The 26489-nt window shown below is 42.2% G+C and overlaps 1 protein-coding gene across 3 annotated transcripts in view; it reads right to left on the bottom strand.

Annotated features, from left to right (window-relative positions):
• The window catches only part of LOC144823156 (aryl hydrocarbon receptor-like), a 1206974-nt gene that overhangs the window by 170282 nt on the left and 1010203 nt on the right, over positions 1 to 26489 (bottom strand). For all 3 annotated transcript variants that reach the window (XM_078681422.1, XM_078681424.1, XM_078681423.1), the window contains one exon: positions 9578 to 9780. In XM_078681422.1, coding sequence (XP_078537548.1) covers positions 9578 to 9780 — 203 coding nt within the window. The remainder of the gene's footprint in view (positions 1 to 9577; positions 9781 to 26489) is intronic.

Genomic DNA, 26489 nt, shown 5'->3' with positions numbered 1-26489 from the left:
CAGCGCCGATTGGTCAGCTTAGTTTGAAGTGACCAATTGGCAGGGGCCCCCTGGGTGAGCCTCAAAGATAAAAGGGAGTGGGGGCACCCCAAACGTCATCCTTCCTCGTTGACCCACCCACCAACACGATAACGCGAGCGTCCAAGATGCACATTATAGAAGGGCTCAGGCTAGTCAGGGACAGTACAAAGGGTCAGCAGAAGGAGCGCAATAACAAATGGTGGAGCCGCTCAAGCACATGCCCTTGGGATGCCTTACGGCGGGGGCATAGGCAGCAGGCTATGTGTCAGCATGGGGTCAGCAGAGGCTGGTCACAGCAACTGGCAGCAAGGTGTAGCCTGGAAGCTGCAGGAGAGGTGCTAGAACCTGCCTTGGAAGGGGCATTTGCACAGGGCGCTGTCACAAGGTGCTGTTATGGACTAAGGACTGTTGAACTTTAACTACAAGCAATTTGGGGCAATAATGACGTAATGCATGTTTAAACTTGGACTGTGTGTTTTCTTAGGTCAATATGTGATTAAAGGGAAGCTGTGGCCGTTACGCACCATCAAGGCTTGTTTAATTTGTTACCACAAAGGAAGGAGGGGTGCATTATCGGGCGGGGAGCTCGAGGGCCCTCGCCCATCTGGGAGGGGTTAGATTTGATCAGCTGTCTCACAACATGACATATTGGTAATCAATGCGACGATGGACTGTATAGCGTCAGGCGGATGTAAGTGCTTCTTTTGCAGTCTACGATGAGTGTCTTTAAATGAAAAGTACTAACCAATACAATGTGATGACAGAGCACTATGAAGGGGTAGCTATCCCCTATCTCTGGAGCAAGGGGGAGCCCTGGAAGAGCAAATCGTACCAGATGAAATAAAGTGCTCCCCTAGAGTTTTATAGGTTATTTCAGGAGCAACTGTGTGGTCGCTTTTGGACTTTTAGTCGACAGCTCTAGATAGGGGTTTAATTCCCTCGACAACTATGAAAGCAATTATAATACTACACCACAAAGAGGACCGTGACCCCCTGGAAAGGGTTGCACTGCCTGCTCTTGTTATTAAACCTGGCCTGTAAAATACTAGGGAAGGTGGTATCAAACATACTTCTTATTCTGCCACATCTGGTTCATCATGACCAAAGCAGTTTTGTACCAGGCAGGTTCCAACCCCCAAGTTGTACAGATTGTTTCATGTTATTAGCTATGCTTGTCCTGAGTGGGCGGGAACAGCAGTGGACTCAATAGAAATAGAAAAGGCCTTCAACTCCCTGCATTGGGGCTATATGTAGCTAGTCCTAGACTTACGAAACTGCGTGAAATTTTCACTAAATGGATAAAGCTGCTGTAGTCCTCTCCCATGATTTGCATTAAAACAGGCATGGTGATTCCACATTCTTGGCCTATCCAGTGAGGAACGAGACAGGGAAGCCCTCTTTCCCTGCTGCTCTTTGCAGTAACTTTAGAGCCCCTGGCATGCCATGTGAGGAGGTGGGGAGAGATGGGTCGAGTTGCAAATACATGGCTGTACCCTTGCTGTCCCTCTATATGCAAACAATTCTGCACAACTTGAGAGACTCTATCTTAAGTGTCTGTGACACTTAACCTCAGCGCACTGTGGCTATGCGCGGTTTGTCTGAGCGACACTCCGCTTAATATTTATTAACACAATGATACACAACTTAGAATTTTCAAGTTGCAAACTTTATCAAATGATAATCAAAAAAATCATTCAAAACATTATGCAGAATTCCTCTGATACAGTATTATTCATTCAATACATGATTTTACAAAATTCACAAATTTAAACATTCAAAATTCTTTTGCGTAGATGACTTTTCTTTAGTGCCCAATGCATTTCAAGCTCATGGAGCTCTTCCTCAGGGGCCTGTGGATGAAATCGCTGTCACCAAAGTATTCAATCTTTCTGCAAATCTCTCAGTAGCAAGAAAACGATATCGTAGCTGGTCGGAGCACCGAGTGGCAGCTAGAGTGCAGAGACGGATGATTAAGTTTGGAGCTTTGGAAGTTCAGTTTACCGGGTTAAGAACGAGCAAGATCATTATATGAGTAGAACATTCCGTTTTCTTGCTACTGAGAGATTTGCAGAAAGATTGAATACTTTGTATCAGAGGAATTCTGCATAATGTTTTGAATGATTTTTTTGATTATCATTTGATAAAGTTTGCAACTTGAAAATTCTAAGTTGTGTATCATTGTGTTAATAAATATTAAGCGGAGTGTCGCTCAGACAAACCGCGCATAGCCACAGTGCGCTGAGGTTAAGTGTCACAGACACTTAAGATAGGTTCTCAAGTTCAGGCACGGACAGGACAAACGTGCCACCCCGGCAGCACGCTTGGAGGAAAAATCTTTGTAAAAAAATCTTTGTAAAATAAGTTGAAATATTTTTTGAAAAATTTTGAGTGCTCCTCCTATCTATCATTCTACTTGAGAGACTGCCAGTAATGCTAAATTAGCTATACAGATTTGGTGAGAATTTAGGCCTCCATTTTTACTTGACTAAGTCATGCCTGTTGGACTTGGCCCTTTTTGCAGGGTCATCCCTGAACATTTTGTCTTCCTCCAGTATGTTGTCTGACCTGTTGTTGGCTATTTTATGACTCTGGGCACTTTACCACTGCTGATCAGTGCTAAAGTGCATATGCTCACTACTGTAAATTAATGTATGTATTGATTAGTGGTTCCATGATTGGATGTTTGGTTTACTTGTCAGACCCTAGTACAGTGCACTGAGTGTGCCCAGGGCTTGAAAATCAAAATGCTGCTAGTGGGCTTGCAGCACTGGCTGTGCCACCCACAGAAGCATCCTCGTAAAATGGGTCTAAGGTCTGCCATTGCAGAGCCTGCGAGCAGTCTGGTACTGTAATGCTGACTGGGCAAGTGCACCCACTTGCCAGTCCCTAAATCTTCCCTTGTCTTCATATTAGTCACCCCTATCGTAGGCCCAAGGGCAGGGTGCATTGTACCTATAAGGTAGGACAAGCCCTGATGTGTGTGGCATGTCCTAATAGTTAATTACAGCCATTTTCGTTTTTCACTATTGCGAGGCTACCTGTTCCCCATAGGATAGAATGGGCTGCAGGATTGTATGTTTATAATCCTAGCAGACCCAGAGAACATGGTAGAAATTCGAGTTTAGTATGCCTGGACTCAGAATAATAAAACACATCTTTTAGTAAAGTTTATTTTTATATTCTGGGTTTGCAAATACCACTTTTAGAAAGTAGGTATTTGCTTGCCTAACCATTTGAGCCCGCCTCTGCTGGGTTGTCGATTCCTTGTCTGGGTTTGTGTGTGACAGGACTGGGGAATTCCAGGAGACAGGCTTGGGAAGCCCGGTGGTGAATAGGGAGATCAGCATCTAGATTGGAGGGAGGAGTTACACCTGGGACCTGAATAGGATTGTGCCCGCCTCCCCCCCCCCCCAGGGCTGGCTCCACCCCCTGTGGTGCGTCTAATGTCTCTGCCCTGCACACTGAAAGAAGAGAAGGAAGACTGTCAACAAAGTGCTCCAGGACTGTACTTGCCTTCCACAATGCTGGCTCCACCTCCTGTGGGGCGTCTGATGTTCCTGCCCTGCACTGTGAAAGGAAAGGAGCAGTCTGGTAAACTGAGTGCTTCAGACTGGGTTTGGACTGGGCACAGGCCCCTCTCCCCTCAGAGAACAAAGGATTTTGGGGTATAAGTATTGGGACCCTGAGCCCATGAAATTAGATCACTCCTGGAACTGACAAGAAGAAACCTCTGCTGAGGAGAAGGAACCTGAAGAAACTGAGGAGAGACTATTCCCAAGCTAAGTGTTGCTTGGGGGATTGGCCTGCAGTGGTTGCCTGGCTGCTTAGAGAGGAGAAAGGACTTTGTGGATTGGAAGAGAGCTTGCCCCCTGACCAAAGTCCCAGGGCCAAGGACTTCACCAGCCTTTGTGAATTGCTACTGTTCCAGTGGCTACAGAGGCAGGGAGCTGTGACCGACTCTCGCAAACGGCCCGGTGTCCTGTTGGCACCGCACTGAGAAACGTCCGCCTTGAACAACGCAAGCTCTGCGCTCACCGACACCGTCCTGACGCCGTCAACGAGCCGTAGCCTGCACTGTGACGGAAAGGACACCGCAACGTGCAACGCCTCGCTACACCGAATCGAACTGGTCTGACCGACACAGTCACTGCCGCTGACTTCGAGTTCAGTGACCGCACCGGAGTGGGGCACGGCCTTGCACCCTTCGCGATGCACCGCCCGACTCACACCGCTGTCCGGACTGACCATTGCCAGCTCCCGAACTCCGGCTCGAACGCCGCACCCTAAAACTGGAAGCACCGCAACGAGCAACGTCTGCCCCGAACATCGCAAGCTCTGAGCTCACCGATGCCGTCAACGAGCCGTAGCCTGCACCACGACGGAAGGGACACCGTGACCTGCAATGCTTTCTTTTTCTACACCGCGACGAACACCGGAACCGGCTCGCACATCCGTGCCGGCCGCCTCAAGGAAAAGGTACTGTGTTTGAGTCTGTCGACATTTGAGTGGGCCCGGACCGCCGCGGTCCGCTGGATTTGTTAGACTCTGTGTTCTTTCAGCACGCCGTAGCCGGACAAGGCTACCGACTCGCACAGAACTTTAATATACACCTTTTTAACCAGAACTCTTGAAATTTAATAGTACTGTGGATTCTTTTTGTCGTTTATTGGTCTTGTGATAATTCTATATAAAGTATACTTATTTTTTATATAAAACCTTGCGTGGTGTCCATTTGTAGTGTTGTCACTGGGTTACTGTATGTGGTCACAAATGCTTAACTTACATCGCCTCTGAACCAGCCTTGACTGCTCGAGCCACACCGCCTAGAGGGTGAGCAGGGGTTATTTTAAGAGGGTCAGGGGTTATTTTAAGAGGGTAATTCCCTTGCCCTGACTAGAGGAGAGGGTCCCTGCTTGTCACAAGTACCTACCTGTGCCAACCAGAGACCCCCAATTCTAACAATGCCTCTTCCCACTGACTTGGAATAGGAGCACAGCAGCTTGTGTTGATACCACCACAGGAACTGCAGCTAGCGCCCCAGGCGTTTAAATATCAAGGGATCAAAATATATAGGGACCCTAACGCACTGTAGGGAAACGTAGGACGAGCAATGATGATGGCTACGTCATCGGCTGTTTTGGTCCAAGCTGGGGCTCTCGGTTATGGGCCTGGTCGCTCTCTCAAAGATCGTCCAATTACCCAGACTACTATTTCTCTGCAAATCGCATTACAGCTAAAGAGTCCAATATCGAGGAACTGGCTAGACTAATGACGGAGCTGGTGTGAGGTGGAGGCAGGAGGAGTGCTACCCTAAAGAAACTGCCTTTGCACACGGAAAGCAGGTGGACTGGGCACTCCCTATTTCGAATCATAACTACCCAATTGCAATGCACAATGGCCTGGTTCGCCTCTGGGGCAATGCTCAAAAGCATCTATTTGTGTGGAGAACTGGCCTCCATGGGCATCTGAAACACATTCTGAGTCCGCAGAAAACACATTCTTGAGTCTCCAGAATTGGGCCCAGCTGACCTCTACACCTTCTATAGCCAAATGTATTTGTAATCTGAAAAGCAGTGCGGGAGTCACTCCCTATGCCACCGAGGTGCCACTGTGGATGCTCCCTACATTCTGCCCTGCAGCGGAAATACAAGATAAATTTCCCTGGACCAGATCATGAGTGACTCCGGTGGGCTCCCTGTATGAATCAGGAGATCTAATGGCATTTGAAGAGCCAGCTCTGACACACGAAGTGCGGTGCCCAAGGGACAATTCTTGACGAATGCAGCTCTGACCAAAGCAATTCTTAACACTTGGGGAAGGGGAGGAGATGAGCCCCGAGGTTGACACCCTTACGCAACTCCTCTTCAACTGGGAAATGAGAAAGTATTTTTTTACAGCAATTCACCGGTCTTTCGGAAATACAAAGAAAAAGAGCCTGAGACCCCTGAGAATGAAATGGAACATGGATCTAAGAAAGGTGGTGAGTGGGCTCAGGTATTGCGGTATAATGCCCGGAATATGCTTCTATAAGTTAATTATGTTTACAGACCCTATATAAGTCGTGTGAAATAACAGGCCATGGACCCAGCCTCGACAGTAGTATGGCCCAGAGTTAAGGGGAAGGGGACTTAATTCAGTCACAAGGTGTGGGACTGGGTGGTGATCAGGCGATGGTGGACACCAAGCATTACGAACTTGACAGGCAGGCGTAACATCGACGACCCCAAGTGGTGCCTGCTTGGTCTAATACCCCACCCAAGACTGACAAGTCAAATAGTAAATTCATTGATGTGGTCCTGATCCTTGCGAAGAGGATAATGGTGATGCATTGGAGAACTACCCTCCCACCAGGCCTGAACAGATGGAGGACAGACCTATGCAAATTCATTAAGGTGGTGATGGGTGCGTGCAAGTGCCAAACAATTGCGACGTCTAGAGTGGGGGTCATGTTGAACTGGGAACCCCCTGTTGTGAGTCATTAGCTCCAAAACAGATGACAGGCCCACATAGTCTTTAAGAGATGACAAGTTGATATTAGATCTGAAAAATAGCAAAGCAATATGGGGCCTTTTTATTTAGCGAACGTTTTTTGGGCGGGATATGAATGGCAGCTGGGGTTGAAATCGCTCTAGAAAATCAAGATTAGGATATCCTGGTATTACTTTGGGTAGGTAACAGTGGTAAGTTCCAGAACTGGAATAGAGCGGTGCAGAGGCGCTATTAGAATCGGAAACATTGGAGGCCTATGAGGAAGATGCAGAGGTTCAAGTTGTTCTTGAACCAAGTCTTTAGATGAAATTATCATTCTTGAAACCAATAAAGGGTATGATTCGAAGGAATAACATCATGTAATGATATGGAGAAAACTGACGCAGGAGAAATTCTGGACATCGATATTGACGGTGATCTCAATGTTATTGACACAGACAGCTTTTCTCTATGATGAGCAGTGATGTCTCGACGGTGAATGTCATAAAGTTGAGTGGCATGATGTCAATGGTGTTGATGGAATTACGAGATTTTTTACGTTAGGCATAAACGTTAATGGTTGTTGTGCCATAAAGCTCCTCGACTGCAAGCATATTAGTGCCTTTAGTCTCAACATTAACTGGTGCTCCCTTTGGCGGTTGGAGATTTTTGAATGATGGTGATGATGCTTTCTTCTCCTCTTCTCTTTATATCTCGCTTGGTGGGAGTCTTTCTCATGAGAGGGAACAGTTCAGAAGAGGGAGCCCTCTCTCTCTTCAGTCTTTTCCGCTCTGATGTCTTCCAGTTTCTCTCTAAGGCATATCCCTTTTCTATCCTTCAGGGCTCTTTTCGTCATTTTTAGACAAAACTTACAGCCTTTGTGTAGGCAAAACATAGACTGCATTAGGGTCTAACACAGCCTTTTTTCTTCTACATGAAGGGCATTTGAAGAAAAAACATGGTATTTTCTGTAAATAAAAAGCCTTTCAAAGATAACAAAAATTAGAGGAAATGATAGATGCTGAAAAAGTAAAAAACAAGATAAAACTTCCATACTGAAGAAAACCTTAAAGAAAAATTATGCAATTAACTCCTGAAGTATTCTGCTATCCACCCTGTCTGAGTTGGTGAAAAAAAACTGGGGCTGTGAGGCAAAGTTCCAGTACAGTGCATGCTGGGACAGGAAAGCTGATTATTTTTAAAGGAGCAGAGTACTCTATGGGTATCACTGAGTCGGTTACCTTACTCTGTCCTGACAGGCATCTTTCTCTGTATTTTTCCTAAACAGAGAGGGACGGTAAAAGGTTATTTAGGATAATGTGAAACATCGTCAGTTAGGTGCTGCAATGTGTTCTCATGGCCTTTTTCAAAATGTTTTTTTAACTCTCAGAAACAATGCTTGAAAAGCTGCATTCTCTTTACATTGGAGAAGGTGCCCTCTTACTGTTCAACAACGAGATATCTACCTCCAACTACAGATTGAATCTAATATATGAAGTTAATGTTCAGAGGTCCCTGCATATAGGTAGGAGGTTTCTACATTTATGACTATCAATGAGGATCCTACGATGCAGAATCATGTTCATTAGGGAACGACACACGTCCATCTGTCTCTAGTTGAGTATGCTATTATAACATGTGATTTGACCAGCAAGTGTGTTTACTTACTCCCTCATCTTGGTGAATGTACAGAATTGTTGCTTTACAAGAAGGTTGCCCATCTTGGCAAACCCTGCTCGTGTCCACGTCAGGAGATTGACCGTTTTAAACGTTTTTACAGCAAGCATTGATAAAGCCAAAAGGTCGTGACTTGCTGACCTACTAACTTTGCCAATGATTTTGTCAACAATGTGCAGCATCTGGAAAAAAGCAAATGCTTTTTGCCAATCATATGCAACATCAGCACAAAACAAAAGAAAAAAGGCATAGAGACATGGCCACTGCTGGTGGTCGTGCCTATCTCCTGGTGTGTGCATGCGTGATGACTTATGCTTACACATGCCTCCGGGCATATGCAGGTGGCAGTTGCATATATTTTTTTATTTGAAAATCAGGAATGGGTGCTGCCAGTTCAAGCAGTAAATTAAAAAACATACTTTTCTAGAACCAAAGCTTTTGTTGCACTGCAAAAATGAAAAATGACAGCTGCCAGCCCTCCAAAACAAAGAATAAATTAAAAAATAAATATGAAAGGTCAACTAAGGGTTTAGAGAACAATGGAGGAAACAAGCGAATGAGAGAGACAAAGCCAACCAATGTTAAGCAAAAGGTAGGTTGTAAACTCATTGTACATTTTTGGTAACTCCACAAAAGGTCTTTTGCAATTAGACAGCTTGTGCTGTCTTGTAAACAAGATCTAAAATAGACTGTTCAATAGTGAAACTCTGGTCACTAGGGTGAATGCATAATCAGTATCTTCTGCGTAAGTTCCCGGCACTTTCTGACCATCTTTAGAATATGTGGATCTTTCGTCACTTAACTGGACTGTACCATTTCTTAATCCTGAATTTTGCAAGAACTTTTGGTACTCAAGGCAAAATAGCAGTCTATCTTTGGGGTGCTCTTTGTTCAATCATAAAAAAGGCAGTTTTCAGAAATTTGAAGCCAAGATGTGGGGTTACTCTAATGCTTAATGCAGTTAAAGGTCTGGAAGACCTAATCAACCCCATCATATGGCTCTTTTAGTGTGGCATGTGTAATTCTTTACAATTGTACTATTGCCCCCAAACCAGTCTGTTTAGTGTCTTATTGAACTTCTTTAAAATGTAACAACAAAGTACTTTGGGATATTCTGAATAAAATGCAGGAATCTTTTTCTTCAGTGCTGTTCTCAAAGTCATTATGTTTTTAAGCAAATTCATTGCTCTGCATACATTATATTATGTTCATGTAGGCCTTCTGTGCAACAGTGCTTGTACACCCGTACAGTGAAATGCATGAATGTGTATATGTGTGTACACTCAACTGCAATGGCAGGATAAGCACTTTTTGAACTATGGTTTCATCTAGCTTCCTCAATGGGAAGAGGCATGGATTCCCCCAATTAATTTTGAGTCTTGTAACAGATCCAGTCATGTGCAATACATACTTCGCGTCACAAGCTAACGGGGTGAAGTCGAGCTGATGCTTGGTCCTGAAGATCATGTTCTTGGTTCTGATCTCCAGAATGGACGGAGACTGCAGAGGGGTGGAGATGGCAAACAGCGCGGGTTGGGGTGGCATCACAGACCCATCTTCAGTCCGCTGGTTCTGTCCATGCAGGAACTTCAGCCGGCCCTGGAGGTTCAAAGCCTGCAAGAGAAGAGCCAGAGTTTCTCAATGAGAATACACAAAGATAATGAATGTCTACCCAGGAAGAGCAAGGCAAGCCACTTAACCTTCATTTCATAACCACAGAAAAACCACATAAAAACAGGTGCCCTGTAACATCCATTCCACTTCTGTAGCACAGAAACAATCAAATCCATTTCATCTCTTTAAAAGAAGAGGTGTCATTTACCATGCACCAGACCTCTGCAGTGGCTGTATGTCACTATGGAGAAACCCACTAACAGACTTGCACATATATCGACTTCACAATATCGACTACCAGCATATCTTCAAGCTAAGCAAATACTTTAAGTCCACATGTACTTGTCTTGACAGTATGTTGGTTGTCAATAGAGTTCAGTAGATATAGGTGAAGGAGGATATTAAAATGTCTACATTGTGGAAGAATACCTCTGTGGGACAAGAGGTGCTGTATAATACATTTGAAGAGTAAGAGGCACCATTTAATGTCTAGCTTACAGAAGAACAAGATGTGCCACTTGGAAAAACTTACTTGGAGGTGGAATTTATTTTTTAACATGTCTTTATTGCAAATGGTACATCACATATCACAAGAATGCAGTACATATGTGTAGGAAGCTGGCTCTCTATATAGTGCACTAAAACGAAGTATACCAAGAACAGAATCCAGGGGGTCCCCAATTGGTTTACAGAGGCTAAAGTAGATAATACTAACACTCTCTTTTGAGGTAGTGTGGGCGAGCAGTTAGGTTTATAAGAGCCTAGTGCTAAGCTTTTGTTGTACTCACAGAGATAATAAGTGAGACACACACTCAAAGAATAAATCCAAGACCAATTTAGAAAAATAAAACTTTTCCTTTTTATACATTTGAAACTCAAGAATTTCGTTTCAAGGTAAGTACAGTTTTTCAATAAAAATATTCACAGGTAAGTAACGTTTCACACCTGTGCGCTTTTACGCACAGTGCAATGCAATAGGAGGAAATGTCAAAGATGCATAAAGGTAGGTACAGTCTGTTTCAGGGATTCACCTTCTGGGATCAGAGTAGTAGTATGCAAGTTTCAAAGTACCACCAGCAGTTCTTCGGGAACCACCTGGGTTCTACCAGGAGCAGGGTGCAGATGAGGCTGGTAGCTGGTGTTACAGATAAGGAGTGATGTAGCTCAGATTTCATCTGCACTCAGGCATTGCTTTATTTGTGTACTTCAGACAGACTGCATTTAAAATTATGCAGATTTTGGTGCAAGTGGAAAACACATGGCACATGAAACATGAAATGGGGCCTAGTCATGTGTTTTTGCAGTGTAGAGAAAACTCGTGATTTCATTGGCCTTTTTAGCTTTGAAGATAATCATGGAATGTGTTCTTTATTCCCAGCTCATTTTCCTTGTAATCTACACTCCTTGTTTCTGTCTTAAGAGACTTTGGCTTTGTTGCATATTTGGACAATGCATATTCAGTTCATAATCCATCTTCTTATAATGTGTGTTAATTAATCATACACCAACACTACACGCGGGGCAAAATGCATTTTGCATGAAAAGCTATCTAAAACATTAGATTGTATTAACTGTGTGCTTTTTGAAAATGTACACTAGTGCATATTTATGCTATGTTGTACATTGCACATTTTTGCATGTTGTGCACAAATATTAGAAAAGCTGCGTTAAACTAATAGCTTTTGCTAGGTAATCATTAATACAGGGTACTAGTATGGGGGAGGTAAAACATAATGGGTTTATTTTCATCAATTAATATTCTTTTTATGTTTGTTTTTGTTTATGGACCCACCATTAAATGGCTGCCTGGGAATCCAGCATGGCTGAGAATTGTACTGAAATAAGAGACGCATGCGCAGGACTGCCAAGTGCCTCAAGACAGAAAGGAGTCAAGGCCACAGTGAACTGTACACTCTTGTTACTGTGCCAATGTACCAGTGTTTGTTAAAAGTATCCTTCCTGCATGCGATGTGAAAGGAAGGAAGAAATGGAATGATACACATTTGTATAATTATTGCTGGTGAAACATAGGACTGTATTAAGCATTAACACTTCCTTTGTTAAAACTGGTATGGGTTGGATTTGCCAATGAGAACAGGATGGTGAGTCTCTCTAGTCATCTATACTAACCACAGTACAAGCTTTACTGGAAACTGCAACATTGTTAGTATAGTCAGCTAAGAGTATAAATAATGACCTCTTAGGGGGTGTGATTGCTCGCTTTTTAAGCCCGGAGCCTCATGGGGCCTCTGTCTGAGAGGGAGGAGAAGAGAAGAAGCAGATGAGATCAGGCATCATATGGGTTAGGTATGAGAACGTCGCGTGTGCAGCCTGGGAGGAGATTGCGTCCGAGGAGAGACAGAGGGAGATGGGTAGTTCTTGCTCATATTTTTCAGAGAAGTCCTTGTACTTTATATTTGTGGCAAGGCAGATCACATTCCTCTGTGGTCTTGTGAAGGGCGGGCTGTCTCGCTCTACTTGTGAGGCACAAACAAGCAGTTTGAACAGACCAGGGCAGAAGGGTTAGATTTAGATGCTAAAACTTTTAAGTTTATGCTTTGATTAATTAATTCGTTTTGAAAAGATGTATTTGTCTTATGCATTTATTTCTCTTTATGGGAGATTTTTGCCAATTATTAATTGTTGATTAACCTTGCATAGTTCACTCTTAAATCATATTTTCCTGAACTTTTCAAAGAATTCTGATTGACATTTGATGCCTTATTCCCTTCCTTTATGGAATGCTTTATATGCAACCTATAATATGTTCTGTATTAATTCTATTTTTCCTGTTTTCCAAAGTATGTAACCTTATTTGATATTTGACTAATGAATAAGGGGTCAGAGAAACTTAACTTTTGACTAGAAAATAAAACCCTTTAAAATACTCAACAACTCTCTTTATTGGCTTAAATAATAATTGTATTTTGATTTGTCATGTTTATGTAAAGTCTCCTGAAGGTAATACATGGTGTCAAGGGCTCAACACCTTTTTGGCGCTAAAATAGAGGTAGATGAGGTTTTGTATTGAGAAATTATAGTGAAATTACCGCTGGATCAGTTTCTGGTAGCAGAGGATGGTTATTATCAATTAGTTTGGTGATTAAGGATTATTAATATCACCATCAACTATTTGACTAACAATCCATTGACCTTAGGAGGAAAGTTGATCTGTGAAAATTTGTTTAGATATTGACTAATACAGATCAAAGTGAAGAAAAACTCCAACCCACTGTACCAAAAGGAGCATAGTTTAGTTTTAAAGCTTAAATAGCGCTAGAAAATATTTGCCCAAGTTAGATAAATGTCCAAGTCCTGATTCCTGGCTCCATGCTCAGAACCTGAAGACTGGCAAAGCAGTACTGAAAGGTGATGCAAGAAGGCTATTGCTGGAGTCGTGTGAGTATCAATAGGGTTGTGAAATGTTGTGCATGTGCTAGGATGTATTAGTGTTGAAAATAGTAAGGGTTTTGACTGTTGGTGAAATGTAGCTAATTTTGAATTTAATTTTCTATTGGTTATATGTTCTTAACATGAAAAGTTAGTGTCTTGTTTTATGTTGTCTGGAAATCCCGGGAAGGAATAGCGGGTGGTAAATGGAAGCCACACTGCAGTGAGGTTACTCGTCTGTTGGAATAACATTGAGAAGCCAGGGAAGGCTGGCAGTGTTAAATTAGGGACTATTTTCTGTGTAAAAGTGAGAGTGATTGATAGCAAAGAGTTCGCTGGTGTTATATCACCTAGAAATGGTAACACTGAAGGTGTAGCAGGTTCTTCTGAGCTTCAGTGAAAGGTAAGCGGAAGGGATTTACTTGCAGTGTTTGAAGAGTAAATGGAAGTTCTTACTTTGTGAAGAGTAAGCGGAATGTGTTACTCGCAGTGAAAAGAAATCTATCCTTTATTTAGTGAAAGAGACAGAGAAGCAAATGTTTTTATGTTGTTAATAACAGAATTTTGATTAAGAAAACTCAGAAAAATATTACAGTAAGATTTTGTGGAGTATCAGTAGTAGGAGTTAAACTGACTGAGAATGAAACTGACAGCATTGGAGAAAAGAAATTGCATTGAACTATTGCAGAAATGAAATTGTTTGAAGGTTTAAAGAAACTGTTGGGAGGTAAAGTGAAAAATGTGTTTTTAATTGGTGATGCTCCTAAAGGAACACCCTTGCATTTTATGTCTACCAATGTGGGACAAAATTCATGTATGTGGGTTCACCAATGGTGCAAGATTAAAAGAGGGTCCTTTGAGGTTTCCAAAAGATGGTACTTTTGAATTGCAAATCATTGACAAATTAAAGGAAGTGTTATGTGAAATAAATACACCATCTAGAGCTGCACAATTTGAAGCTTTAAGCATGTGGGAAAAAGCAGCTTGAGACAAAGCAAGTGAGGATAAAAAGGTAAAGCACCAGATGCAGGAAAAGGGAATTAATGATGATAAAAAGCTTCAAATAAATAATGATTCAGGGGATGAAATAATGGATGCATTGTTAACTGAGTGTCCGCCACTTTATGTGGTTCCCATTAAAAATACTGAAAATAAGTGTACCAGTGGCTACTGCTTCTGTTGAACAGAGAGAAACACAGACTGAGAACACTGTGCAGACATTTCAGATGAAGCCACTATCTGTTGCTTCAGAAATGACAGCGATATCTCCAGGTGTTACTGCTTCAAATGTGACTGATTCAGTCCAAGAATTACAAACTGCAGATGCACAGGCAATGTCTAGAAAAATGATGACTGTCCCAATTAATATGGTCCCTACTCAAAGGGGTCAAAGAGCTGCAGAAGGAGTAATTATGTCAGGGTTAATTTCAGAAACTCAGAATTCACAGATTATTGAACAGAAATTACCCCAGACAGTCCAAGCACTGAAAGGTGGGGGGAAATGGTCTTTACAACATCTGCAGCCCAGGATAAAATGAATATATTTGAACATGGGTTTTCTCACGCTTTGAAGAAGCAGCAGTGATTAAAAAGATAGAGGGCATGGGGAAACAAATTAACCCAGACACTGAAAAAGAGAGAAAGAGCTGGATGTTTTAAATTCAATATGTGAACATGAAAAAATTAACAGTCCCTGTGGTTTAAATCATGAAAATATGTACCAGTGTCAGGAAAAATAATTAATTTCCCTGAGTGAGGAAACAGCTGCATGTGCAGTAGCTACACATGATGGACTGACAGATTTGGCTCAAAAGTATGAAATTGATGTTTCAGGAAGTTTTCCATTTCAGAAAAGTTTCAGGGTACATATGGATGATGATGCACATGAGAAAATGTGTTCTTCAGTAATGCATTTGCACATTGCAGAAATAATAAAATATATTTTCAAATGCAATGGGTTTGAGAAATTAGGAGACAAATGGGCAAGAAAACATGAGAAGAAAAAAGAAACCACCAGACCTTGTTAGGGAAAATAATAAACAGGATGAGGGAGAAGCTTTAGCTTACTCATTGAGAGAAAAGGTGGGAGAAGTGCATGTTCATATGCCAGGGAATAAAAGTGAACTTGCATAATTTCTGAACACATTCCCACAATAGAGAGACACATTCATGCTGTGGTACCCACAAGCTGATGGATTAGTTGAAATTTCAAAAGAGTTGTCCATTAATTTGGAAATGTTCTTTCACATTGCCATGCAAACTGAATTGTGGTTTGAATCATCTAAAGTTGTCGTACAAAGGCCAGGTGAGGAGAAAATGAAAAGAGTTTGCATGAATGCACCATAATTTTCTATTGTTATGGAGAAAAACGTAGCAGTGATTAATTTCCGGAAGGACAGAGTCCCAGCAAAGGATGTTGATTGGGTACAGATTAAAGAAACACAGGATGGAAGTAAAGGTGCTTTGGTATGTGCAAATTCAGGTATGGATGTTGTACTACTAGAAAAGGTGTCCTTTTGCCATCTTTATAACAGATTTGAGCATTGTAAGAAGAAATGTAAATTTAAACATGATGCACAAAAACATAGAGAAATGCAGATGCAAAATATTCCAGTTAAGCAAATGCAAATGTCAGTTCAGAAACAGGTACAAATGGCAGGAATTTTTCAAGCACAGATGGTCCCATACAATATGGAAAATGCTAACATTAATTTAGATAAGGTGTCCAGAGCAAATGGGAATTATTTACAGAGACAAAATCAGAACCCAGTCCAACAGGTTGCTGTGTTTGAAAATGAGAGTTTTAACCCTCACAATTCTAAATTTATCAAGCCCACTGTGAAAGCAGTGGAAGGTCCAGACTTAGTTGTAGGAGTTTTAAACAAAGAAATTACAAACCCAGTTTTAAAAGAATTTGCACCAAAAATAGACCCATTTGAGAAAATTGCCAAGTTGTTGTTTGTGACTCAGGCCAGGCAGGAAAATAATTGTTTTGCAAATTAGACAGCACAAATTACTGTATACAAGATAATGTTAATTTTCAGATTCCTGATGAGGATGTACATTTTAAAATGGCCCAACAAGAGACAGCTGTAGCATTGTTTTCAGAAAAGACAGTTGAAAAATTACCTTCTGATTTGAAAGAACTAATAAACACAGAAATAAGAGAGTTCACAGAGTACGCCTGATTAATATATTGTACAGAACATGTCTTATTAAAATCAGAACAAGATGACGTATTCAAGAACACCATCAGTTGCAGAAATGTTACCAATAATTAGAGATAAAATAAGTAAAACCTTTTTTATGAAATTGATTGGAAGTTTATGTAACTTTCTGATCACAGGTTCACAGAAATTAAATGAAAAGAACAGAAAAGTGCAGGAGATTAATAGCGTAATTTTTCCATGTTGTCCTATGGTACCGAATCCAGCCAATATATTTTTTCACATTCCATGTGCTGAAGAATGGCTTACTGTTTGATTTTTGTAAAGTTCATGTCACAGTGCCATTGCATGAAAATTGCCAGGAGTACTGTCAAAAAGAAGATGAATACCTGGGACACAAAATTGGAAAGGGAAGTAGAAAGGTGTCACCAGAGAGAGTGGAAATAATTCACCAGATAAATCCACCTCAAATTCAGAAAAAAGTCAGGATTTTTTGGGGAATTGTTGGCTGCTGTAGAGAGTGGCTACTAAACCTTTCCCTAGTGGCTAAGCCTTTACTGAGGCTACACACAAGGATGTGTCTGATCCACTTTCATTGGACAACAATTGCACAAAAGCATTCTTAGAGTTGAAAGAGAAAAAATGTCGCGCCCCAGCACTAGGAATTAAAGTTTATTTGAAAGAAAAGACACCAATTTGCAGTGAGAGGGAGGGCTGCTCTCTCTCAGTGCCTAGTCAAAAACATGAATGCTTTCAAAGGTCTGTGATGTATTTCCCAATGACCTTTGACCCTAACTTCACGGAAATGCCAGCACATTAATTAGTTTGTGATGAAACTGAATATGAATGTCTAGATGTCATGAAAATATGCATAAAACCAAGATCAGACTTTAAGGATGAACGTCTGATTCAGCCCAACAATGTCCATTTTGTAGATGGCCCATATTTGAAAGGTAATGATGACACATTAAGAGCAGCATATGCTGTGCTTCTTATACATTATGTTGTCAAAGCTTTATGGCTTTCAGTAGTTACTTCAGCCCAAAATTCAAAATTGATTGCCCTTACCATAACATGCAGTATATCTGCTCAAATGGGAGTCACTATTGTCATGGGAGAAAGAAATGCTAATTTAGTTGCACAAAATTGTGTTCTGTTAGCATATACATTCAATGGAATCTTGACAGGTGAATTAAAAGAGGCTCAAGAAAATGCATAAACAAAGAGATTCTATCAATGTGTGGTGAATTAAATTTTTTATATTTATTTTTGTGGGTGGTGAAAAATTAATTAACTCTCTCTTTGGGTGGTAAAGATGAGAGCACAATGTGCTTGTTAAAATACCCCTCACACACTAAAAAAATCCATTAGTGTCATGCTTCATCATTGGGGTCTTCCCGTCCCTCTACGGGGCGGGGCGTGCTACGACCTGACGAACTACGCGGGAGCACTAGTATGGTGACAAAGGCTATGTGACAGTGCAAGGTGGGTGGTGTCAGTGAAGTGTAGGGACCTAGTAATGTGTGGGAATTAAAAAAGCTAAAAATCCTCTGGCTAGTGGAAAAAAACAATTTATTCACTTCCCTAGCTGGGGACGTTAAGAAGGGGGTTTTGAGGTAGAGCAATTAGCTACTACCTGGTCTACATGTTTCGTAAGCAGTCCCCTACTGCTTACTCATCAGGACCTTCTAATGGCCCCTACTAGAAAAAAGCTCAGTTTCTAAGTATGAAATGCCTAAGTCCTAAAAACTATCAGTAAAAATCCACTGGTAGTTTTAGCTTCAGGGCATGAGCTGGCCCAAGGGAAGCAGAAATATATCAAAAAGGATGACCTGAATATGGTCTCTGTAAAGAAAATGGGAGAAAAAAGGGAGAGAGAAAAGCACAAAATATTTACTGTGATTTGTGGTAAATAAATAATTAATTACCGGTTCTATTTTTCAGGATACTCTATAAACAGATAGCTCAATAAATAAGAGTCAAGATTCGAGGTAGCTGGAGTTTACAGGCTTTAATCAGGCATAACAGGACAGGAACAGGACAGCCTGCATGGGAATAGGATGGCAGCTGCCGGGGGCAGGAATAAGCTAACTTTTAATAACAGTGCACAATATTTATAGTTAAACAGAATACATTACATTCAATATAGTAGGCGTAGCAGTAGGCGGGGTTTGTAGCAGTCGCGAAAGATAAGGCATAAAGTGGGTGTAACAAGAGGTGTGTACAGGGCGTATACATAGACATGTGATGTAAACGTAACAGAAGTGTCATAAACGGGGCGGAAACATGGAGGGGGCTACCTGAGCAGCTGGGACCTTTAACCTAGTGGTGCGCGCAAACTGACAATGACGTGTTACCAGGGAAAACTGGGGGCTATGACTTCTGCGCTAGAAGAGGAGACTAAAGTCTGGAGTGTCAGAGCGACATGTACCCAGGCATATCTAGTATCTAGTGTTTAGAGTACATGTTGATAGAATCCAAAAGTTATCAGGGCAAAGGCTAACAGACACTAAGACTGGTGCATGCATTATTCTAAATGTATTGCATGTGCGAGGAATATTCTATGAATATGAATACAGTATTTCTCTTACATGGAGACATAAAGGCTAGACTATGACGGAAACTATTGATGCGATTCAGTAGCTTAGGAATGCAGAGAAGGAGGGCTGGACTGATAACTAGAATCATAACATATTCTTGGCAGACTGGGAGGCAGAGCCAGGCCTAGCCGGGCACTGCGAGGCATGAAAGTAAGTGAAGGATCAGGGATACAGGTGGGGGCTGTATCGCTCCTCGGAGAGTTCAGGAAACAGGAGCTGAATCTGGTGTCCGGGCCCTTTTGAGGCCTAGAAACGGGGACTTTTACTGAATTTACGTGCACACTGTGAAACGTGGCAACATAGGTTTACATAGGCCTGATACTCGTAGCTATCACGAGAACTGGAAACTAGCATACTAGAGATGGACACAACTATAATTGCGTCTTTAATCGATCAGAGGGGAATACATGCATATCGATCATGCACATATAACATAGGATGGGGGACACGTAGGCACATATAACATGGCAAAATTTACTTTTCCACATTCCCTCCTTGTGCCCTACGTTTCCATCAGGAAACATCAATATTCATGATACCATCTATCATTTCATATAGCATCATTTGCTCGTCTCGAATTGTCTTGGAACGGGATTTAGGACTAGGAATACAAGAGGTAGCACAAATGCCGCAAATCGCAGGGCCACATTGTATACAGAGGCAGCAACTGAATATGATCATTACTGCAATACCTAGGAATGACAATACTTTCCATCCCCAGGCAGATATAATACTCCAGAGCCAACCGGACCATGTCCAGGTGCCTGGATTCTGGTGTAACTGATGGGCAATTTTATGAAGTCTGGTTATAGCTGAATAAACAGACGGCGCGTTATTAGGAATGAAAATGCAGCAACTAGATCCGATGACTCTACATGCTCCTCCTCTATCGGCCAGTATGACGTCAAGAACGAGACGATTTTGGAGCACGACAAATCTCATAGCAGATTGCTCTTCAGTTAAGTTACCTAGAGCAGAAGTAGTCTCATTCACTACTGCTTCAAGGGTTCTGGTTAACCTACGTATTAACTTACTATTCTGGATAGGTCCTATAAAGAAGAAGAAACCTTTATTAAAGTCTTGATATTGTTCTAGAGTAGTTTCAGTTTGATCGACAATCGGGGACTCAATCTCCCTTCTATGTCTGACCTGTACTAGATGTGTGTTTCTATGATAATCAGATGGGGCCAGAAAAACTGGTGGCAGTAGGAAGGCAATGTAACATGTTCCATCCCAATCGAGGGGCAGACGAACATATGCGGTCTGACCACAAACAAAATAAGAATGACGTGAGGCTTTGAAAATAAATTTCCCACTGTCACTATACTCGACAGTAGTAGTACAATCAGTATGTCCTACATGTGCGGAACCATTCTTTCTGACACATAATTCGCCTTTAACTGGTAATACTGAAATAGCAGGTAAATCAGACTGAACATTCAGGACCATAAAATTCGAAGAATAATTACCCAAATCATAAACTTCATTTTCTAGATCTAACCCTGTTCTATGGGGGAGACCTTGCTTGTCTGGAAAACATGTTCTATTCAGAAGGGACATATCATTTGAAGATGACGTTAACGTGGACCATACTCCACACGAACCATTATGTGAAAATGGATAAGGAAAGAGTGGCAAAACTCCCTTCGGTATCTGGTAAGGGGGGAGTCGACCACACACCCAACAATTAGTGGCATTGCTGGTCTGGTGTGAATAGTGTAACATTCTTATAAATGTATTGTTTCTCATAGCAAGACGATAGGATAACTCGTGAGGAGGCAGATCACTGAATGTGTGCTCTACTGTAGCATTAGAAAACTTATTTACATGTGAACTTGGAAAACATAAATGTAATGCATAACTTGTGCAGGTAACCATCAAACTTAAAAACAATAAGAAACTTAGAAAAACGATACATCTTATAGAGTTTTGACTAACTCTCTCACTATGGGGGTCTATCTCATACATGTCAGGGACCTGTCTAACCGTTTCACCCGAGAGGGACTTAGACAATTAAACTGGCTGACTTATTTTACTAGACCGGAGCTTTAACTTATACTCCTGTTGCGGAGTTTTCTCTAACAGAGGAACTTTCAGTTCAGGATTCAAATCAGTGTCTGGTTTCAGGCAGTCTTTAGAAATGTCCTTTGCAAATGTTTTTTTTCGGACTCCATGGAACTTCTTGACGTGGGACAGATGGACCCACCCCTTGCGGCCCTCCAACTTCACGGCCGTGCGGGTGGTCAGGAGAACAAGTCGCGGCTCCTTCCAACGAGGCTCCAGTGGACTTGAACGATCAAAGTTCCTTACAAGGACGAGGTCCCCTGGTATGACCTCGTGCGGTTTCACTTCAGTATTGTCTGGAAATGCAGCGGCAACCTGTGAACGACAAGAGTGTAGGGCAGACATCAAGGAAGCTAGGTAATCTGTCAACATATTGCTGGAAACATCTGTAATACTGCGGGGTCTAGGTGTACCCCACATGTTTGGGGGGCGGCCGAATACGACCTCATAAGGGGACAGACCTGATCTGGAATGTGCGACCATTCTCATGTAGAATAAAGCAACTGGCAGGGCAACTAGCCAGTCTACACCTTTCTCTTTACATGTCTTAGCAATACGGATTTTCAGGGTTTGATTATGTCTCTCTACGAGACCGGCTGCTTCAGGATGGCGCACACAATGGAACTTCCACTGGTACCCTAACAGAAGGGAAACATGTTTCATTAACTCAGATGAGAATGGCTGGCCGTTATCAGAATACACGACCCTAGGGAGTCCATAGCGGGGAAAGAATTCACGAACCAACTGCTTGGCAGTGGTCGCGGCTGTGTAATCTGGAACTGGATATGCTTCTGTCCACCTGGACAAAGCGCATACAACCACAAGAACATACTTGAAACCTCGACATCGCTCCATCTGAATATAATCCATCTGGAGGACTTCAAAAGGGTGGTCAGGAGGTTGGAATCCACCTTGTTCCACCGGGACACTTTTACCTGGATTGAACTGGCAACATATCATACAAGTACGGACTTTCTGCTTGGCTGCAGCTCGTAAGTGCTTGTTGAACCAAAGGTTCTGAATACTGTCTAACATAGCTTTTTCTCCTAGATGTGCTGGACTATGTGCGGTATTAATAATGGCTTGAACCATAGAGTCGGGGAGAAACCATGTGGCTTTTCCCTTCGTCAACCATCCCTGATCTGTCTGGACCCCTCCTTGTTCGGACCATTTCTTTATTTCTTCGGGAGTAGCATGTAACTGTATGTCTATGACATCTTGTGTAGGGTCCTTGACAGTCATACAAGTAGTCTGATCTAGAGTGAATGTCTGTGTCGTGTTAACTGGAATGTCTGGAGTCTGAGCTGTAAGCTTGGCTGTTCGATCTGCTAGATCGTTACCTTGGGAAATGATGTCAGTAACTTTCGTATGTGCCTTGCACTTCATGATAGCGATAGCTGTCGGTAAATGTATTGCATCTAACAGAGCTTGAATGAGGAGACCATGCTGAATCTTGGTTCCATGAGAAGTCATGAAACCTCTCTCCTGCCAGAGCACTCCGAAGTCGTGTACGACTCCGAATGCGTAACGTGAATCTGTGTATATGTTTACTTTCAGGTTCTTGGCACGTATGCAGGCTTGGGTCAGAGCAACTAGCTCTGCTGCTTGAGCAGACAGGGTGTCAATACGGTGTGTTTCTATAACTTCAGTTTCGGTAGTCACTGCATACGCGGCTACTAGTTCTCCTGTACTAGTTCTCATACATGAACCATCCACATAAAGTGTCAGGTCGGGATTTGGTAATGCAATGTCTGTCAGATCTTGTCTTGGCTTAGTCATAGTGTTAACAACTTGCACACAGTCATGTGTGGCAGGATTTGAAGTAACTGACGGTAACAGTGTAGCAGGATTTAGAACGTTGCAGCGTCTGATTTCTATGTGTGGCTGGAACAGTGTCAGTTCATAACCTGTTAAACGTGCAATTGTCAAGTGCTGAGTCTGTGTTCGGTTTAAAAGAACTTCCACGGAGTGTGGAACTTGTACTGTCAGGGAGTGTCCTAACACTATGGAATCACTTTGTCTGATAGCTAGAGCTGTGGCTGCAACTGACTTGAGGCACGCAGGCAAAGCCTGGGCTACTGGATCTAATGTGCTCGAAAAATAAGCACAGGGCTTGTACTGTCCTGATTGATCTTGTGTGAGAACAGATAATGCAGTACCATCACGTTCTGTGACAAAAAGTGTAAAAGGCTTACTGTAGTTCGGTGTAGCTAGAACAGGTGCTTGGCATAAGGCTTTCTTTAATTCATTAAAAACAAGAGTATGTTCCTGGGTCCAAGGGAGGACAGTCGATACGGCTGCCTCCTGTGTCGTTAACTGTATCAGTGGCTTGGCTAGAAATGCATACTGAGGAATCCATTGTCTGCAGTAAGAAGTGAGGCCAATAAAAGCACGTACCTCCTTCTGTGTCTTGGGCTGTGGAAGACTCGCTATCAACTGGATACGGTCCGGTGTCAACTGCCTACCCCACTTGGACAGTAAGTGGCCTAAGTAGATCACTTGCTGGACACAGAACTGGAGCTTTGAAGGGGACACCTTGTGCCCCATCTCGGCTAGGAAATACAGAACCGTAAGTGACGCTCGCTCGCAGTCACGTTCAGAACGGGCTGTGATCAGTAGATCATCGACATACTGGAGCAGGGCAGTGTCAGTTGGCATGTGGATATTGTCTAGTTGTCTTTTAAGTGCTTGACTGTAAATACTAGGACTTTCTGTGAAACCTTGAGGAGCTCGTGTGAATTTATAGCTCCTTCCATTTAAACAAAAACCAAAAAGGTACTGGCTGTCTGGATGAATGGGGACACTGAAAAATGCATTTTTGAGGTCGATGACAGTAAAAAATGTAGCTTCAGAATCAATGGCTGTCAATAGGGATGAAATATCTGGGACTACTGGATACTGGGGTATGATACATCTATTAAGTTCTCGAAGGTCAATCACTAATCGATATACTGGAGGTGCATTTGGATCAGTACGTTTCATGACTGGAATGATAGGAGAATTACATACATTGGAGTCAGTTTCTACAACCACTCCTTGAGCAATGAGCTCATCAATAATTTTGGATAAGGCTGCTACAGCCTCAGGTGGCAATCTATATTGTCTGATTCGTGGCAAGACTATACCTTGCTTGAGAGTCACACGATGGGGTGTGATTTGCATAAAACCTACATCAGTTGGACCTTGCGCCCATAAATGCTGCGGTACATTGGATAATCTTGGATCAAAATCGCGTAATACATAGTGACCTTTAAAGTCACGCAAAAACAAACGTATTCCTTCTGGGGAGCAGCAAATTACTGCACCTAATTCTTTCAATGTTTTAATGCCTAACAAATTTTCTGGACATGACTTCGTAAGTAACAAATCAGTAGTTCGGGACAATGGACCAACTTCTAGAGTAACTGGTTTTGAAATCTCATTAACAATCGGTTTTCCTGAAAATCCAAGGGAAACATTTTTAGAGCCTGAGAGCGGAGCCCCTGGAACCTCGTCATGACTGATAGTAGTCCTACTTGCCCCTGTATCAATCAAAAACTTTCTGTCTTTCCCCAATACTTGACTGTGTACATAGGGACCCTCTTGATCTACAGGTATCTCGATGAGAGGCAAGCCTACCTCCCTCTCTAGGCTGTTTCATGAATACTGTTGATACTCTGGATACTCTGACTGAGCATACTGGTACATCTGCTGTGTAACATGCTGTGTTGCAGCGATAGGCTGCGGTGCTGGAACTGTCTGTTGTGCATTCTGGGGTGACTGAGAAGTCTGTGAAACTTGTTCTTGTCTAGGCGGACGTGGTCTTTCTTTAGTTTTACCAGTAGCTATGTTGTGTTTCAGAACTGCACACTCGTTTATAAAATGACCTGGCTGTTTACAATAATTGCATGTCCCTTTAACAGGAGCTGCAGGATGACTGGCTTGATTCGGACCCCTCTTCTGACTGTCTTGTGGAACAGATTGTGCAACTAGTACTTTCATTTTCGTGTCTTTCATACGTCTCCTTTCGTGTTCTTGCTCTTCCCTGATTCTATTCTGGTGATACTGGAGCATTTGAAGCATTTGTGACGGAGTATTAGCTTGCCAGGTACTTTCGACTTTCAAAACTCGATTTTTAACTTGTGGGCTTGAATTCTCGACTAGTTTAGTAACAAAAAGATGAGGGTACGACTCGCTACCTGTCTTCAAACCACTGTTTATAATAAAACATTTTTCAAATCTAGAGTAAAAATCACTAGTATCTTCATCCTGTTTCTGTTTACATGCTGAGATTGCATCCCAATCTTCCTTTTTCGTGGCTAGTAACCTTGGCAAAACCTGAATCAATAACTCGGGCAATTCCTTAACCTTAGCCCCTAGACCGGTACCTGGTACTCGTATATTATCTTCAGCTTCTAGAGCTGTCCAATCAATCTTTTTCTCTCCCACCTCCCATTCTTTTTCCTTGAGTTTTTCATATACCCCTGCGGGCAACAGGACCTTTAGCATTTTAATAATATCTGGATATGTGTATTCTCCCATACGGAGCATGTCTTTTAATTCTCGATGGAACCCTGCTGGATCTTTGTCGTGACAGGGAATTAATTTCTTCATCTCTAAGAGTTCCATCTTTGTGATAGGGGTGTAAACAAATACTCGTTGCATTTCACCACCCGCTGTCCTAACTGGGTGTACTTCTCGTAACGGATGCTGTCTATCTATGTAAAATGATTTATTTTCTGGAGGTGAGACATGAACAAAATGCGGATTCAGAAACGTTCTATATTTGTGGCGCTGTTCTAGAATGACGCTAATTAAATCGGTACCTAGACCTTTCCATCTATATTGGAGTAACTCGTTCAGAACATCATGTAACGGACCTGGATCAGAATGCTGACCCTCATACAGTGTGATGAGGTGCTGGATCATATACATACCCACCAGTCGCTGCTCGGCTGGGGGCAGTTTCAGAAACATTTGTGCCACTATTTCATCTGGAAAAGTGGTAGAATCAGTAGTCCATCGGACTGCTGATCGGGCTAGTTCTTGTTCATGCATGGTACTAAGTTCACTATAACCGATTCGTGATTTCAGAATGTGATCGGTAGCTTGAAATACTTGTTCAAGATTCTCTTGTTCTAGTGCTGGAAGATGAAAAACTTTCTTGTGTTCTAGACGTGAATGTCGGTCTGGAAGTCTAGATTTACCTACATACGCTATTCTGGCGGTATTCTCGTCTTCTACCTCTTCAGTATCAGTGTTGTCTTCTTTCTCGGACACTTGTGCTGCTTTGCGTTTCTCGTGTAACCTTATTATTTCCTTACGAATTTTCTTGTACATACTCTCTATACTACTGAGTGTCTTGTGTCTTCCCTCGGCTATATGATCACTCCACTTTGTCAGAATTCTCATTTCGATCGGATCTTTAGTCGGATAATCTTGTTCCCTTATTAAACAATTGATTAGAAACTTTAATAGCATGAGCTGGGTCTCAGCTTTCCTTAGAGAC

The sequence above is a fragment of the Lissotriton helveticus genome, chromosome 3_1 (assembly GCF_964261635.1).
Source record: "Lissotriton helveticus chromosome 3_1, aLisHel1.1, whole genome shotgun sequence".
NCBI classification, from domain to species: Eukaryota; Metazoa; Chordata; class Amphibia; order Caudata; family Salamandridae; genus Lissotriton; species Lissotriton helveticus.
The sequence above is the reverse complement of the archived record's forward strand: the minus strand, read 5'-3'. Positions and strand labels throughout refer to the sequence as shown.